Consider the following 1152-nt stretch of genomic DNA (forward strand, 5'->3'; position numbering starts at 1 on the left):
TTACATCGACGAGGCCAAGCGGCTGCGGGCGCAGCACATGAAGGAGCATCCCGACTACAAGTACAGACCCCGGCGCAAGCCCAAGAACCTGCTCAAAAAGGACAGGTATGTCTTCCCTTTGCCTTACCTCGGGGAAACCGATCCCTTAAAGGCCGCCGGGCTTCCCGTGGGGGCCACTGACTCTCTGCTGAGCTCCCCGGAGAAGGCCAGGGCTTTCCTGCCTCCCACCTCAGCACCTTACTCCTTACTTGACCCCAGCCAGTTCAGCTCCAGCGCCATTCAGAAGATGACTGAGGTTCCTCACACCTTAGCCACCAGCACCCTGCCCTACGCCTCCACCTTGGGATACCAGAACGGGGCGTTTGGCAGCTTGAGCTGCCCCAGCCAACACACCCACACTCACCCCTCGCCAACTAACCCGGGCTATGTCGTGCCATGTAACTGTACCGCTTGGTCGGCTTCCAGTTTGCAACCTCCAGTTGCCTACATATTATTCCCAGGCATGACCAAGACTGGGATAGACCCCTATTCTTCAGCACATGCGACTGCTATGTAACACCCACCCACACCCCCACAGGCGTGTGTGCGTGTCCCCCCCGGGTGGCAGCCGGAACTGGGATTCCTTCGTGTGCATGTACATAAAACCTGCAGAAGCAAAAGGCCACCCGAAACAGGACTCTGCTGCCCGCCACCGAGCCGGGACAGACGTGGACGCTGCCTCGGGGACTCGGAGATGCTCTCGCCTAAACCTCGCCCTGAGAGCTGGCCCCAGGCTCGGGGGGTTGGGGGTGGGATCTGCAATCGCGGGCTCAGATAGGAACCCGGCACTTGTAAGAGTTGTAAATGTGTTTAAAGAACAAAACAAAACAAAAAAGCGCGAACCTTGAACTGTCCTTTCGGGACAAAGCGGGGAAGAAAAAAGAAAAAAAAAAAACCAAACCACAACGACAAAAAAGAGAGAGGCGGTTTCGATTTTTATTTATTCTCTTAATGTCTATGAGTTCTCCGGGGTCTCACGTCACTTGAACTTGACTTTGGGAAGTCTCGGTCTTAGTATGATTTTTTTGGTTTGTTTTCCTTTTGCACATTGAAAGACGAGATCAGCTGTGTTATATATATATAAATATATATATTTTGCCACCACGCACTACT

The 1152-nt window shown here is 53.4% G+C and overlaps 1 protein-coding gene across 1 annotated transcript; it reads left to right on the plus strand.

Annotated features, from left to right (window-relative positions):
• Nucleotides 1–7: 7 nt before the first annotated feature.
• SOX14 (SRY (sex determining region Y)-box 14) lies at nucleotides 8–682 on the plus strand. Its single transcript, XM_010145542.1, has one exon. It carries the CDS (start codon nucleotides 38–40, stop codon nucleotides 554–556), a length of 519 nt encoding a protein of 172 aa, XP_010143844.1. The 5' UTR covers nucleotides 8–37; the 3' UTR covers nucleotides 557–682.
• The last annotated feature ends 470 nt before the right edge of the window (nucleotides 683–1152 follow it).

The sequence above is a fragment of the Buceros rhinoceros genome, unplaced genomic scaffold (genome assembly GCF_000710305.1).
Source record: "Buceros rhinoceros silvestris isolate BGI_N320 unplaced genomic scaffold, ASM71030v1 scaffold35241, whole genome shotgun sequence".
Taxonomy (NCBI): Eukaryota; Metazoa; Chordata; class Aves; order Bucerotiformes; family Bucerotidae; genus Buceros; species Buceros rhinoceros.

Excerpts from the sequence above, each read along its gene's own strand:
- SOX14 (XM_010145542.1), top strand. The coding sequence starts at position 38 with ATGAAGGAGCATCCCGACTACAAGTACAGACCCCGGCGCAAGCCCAAG.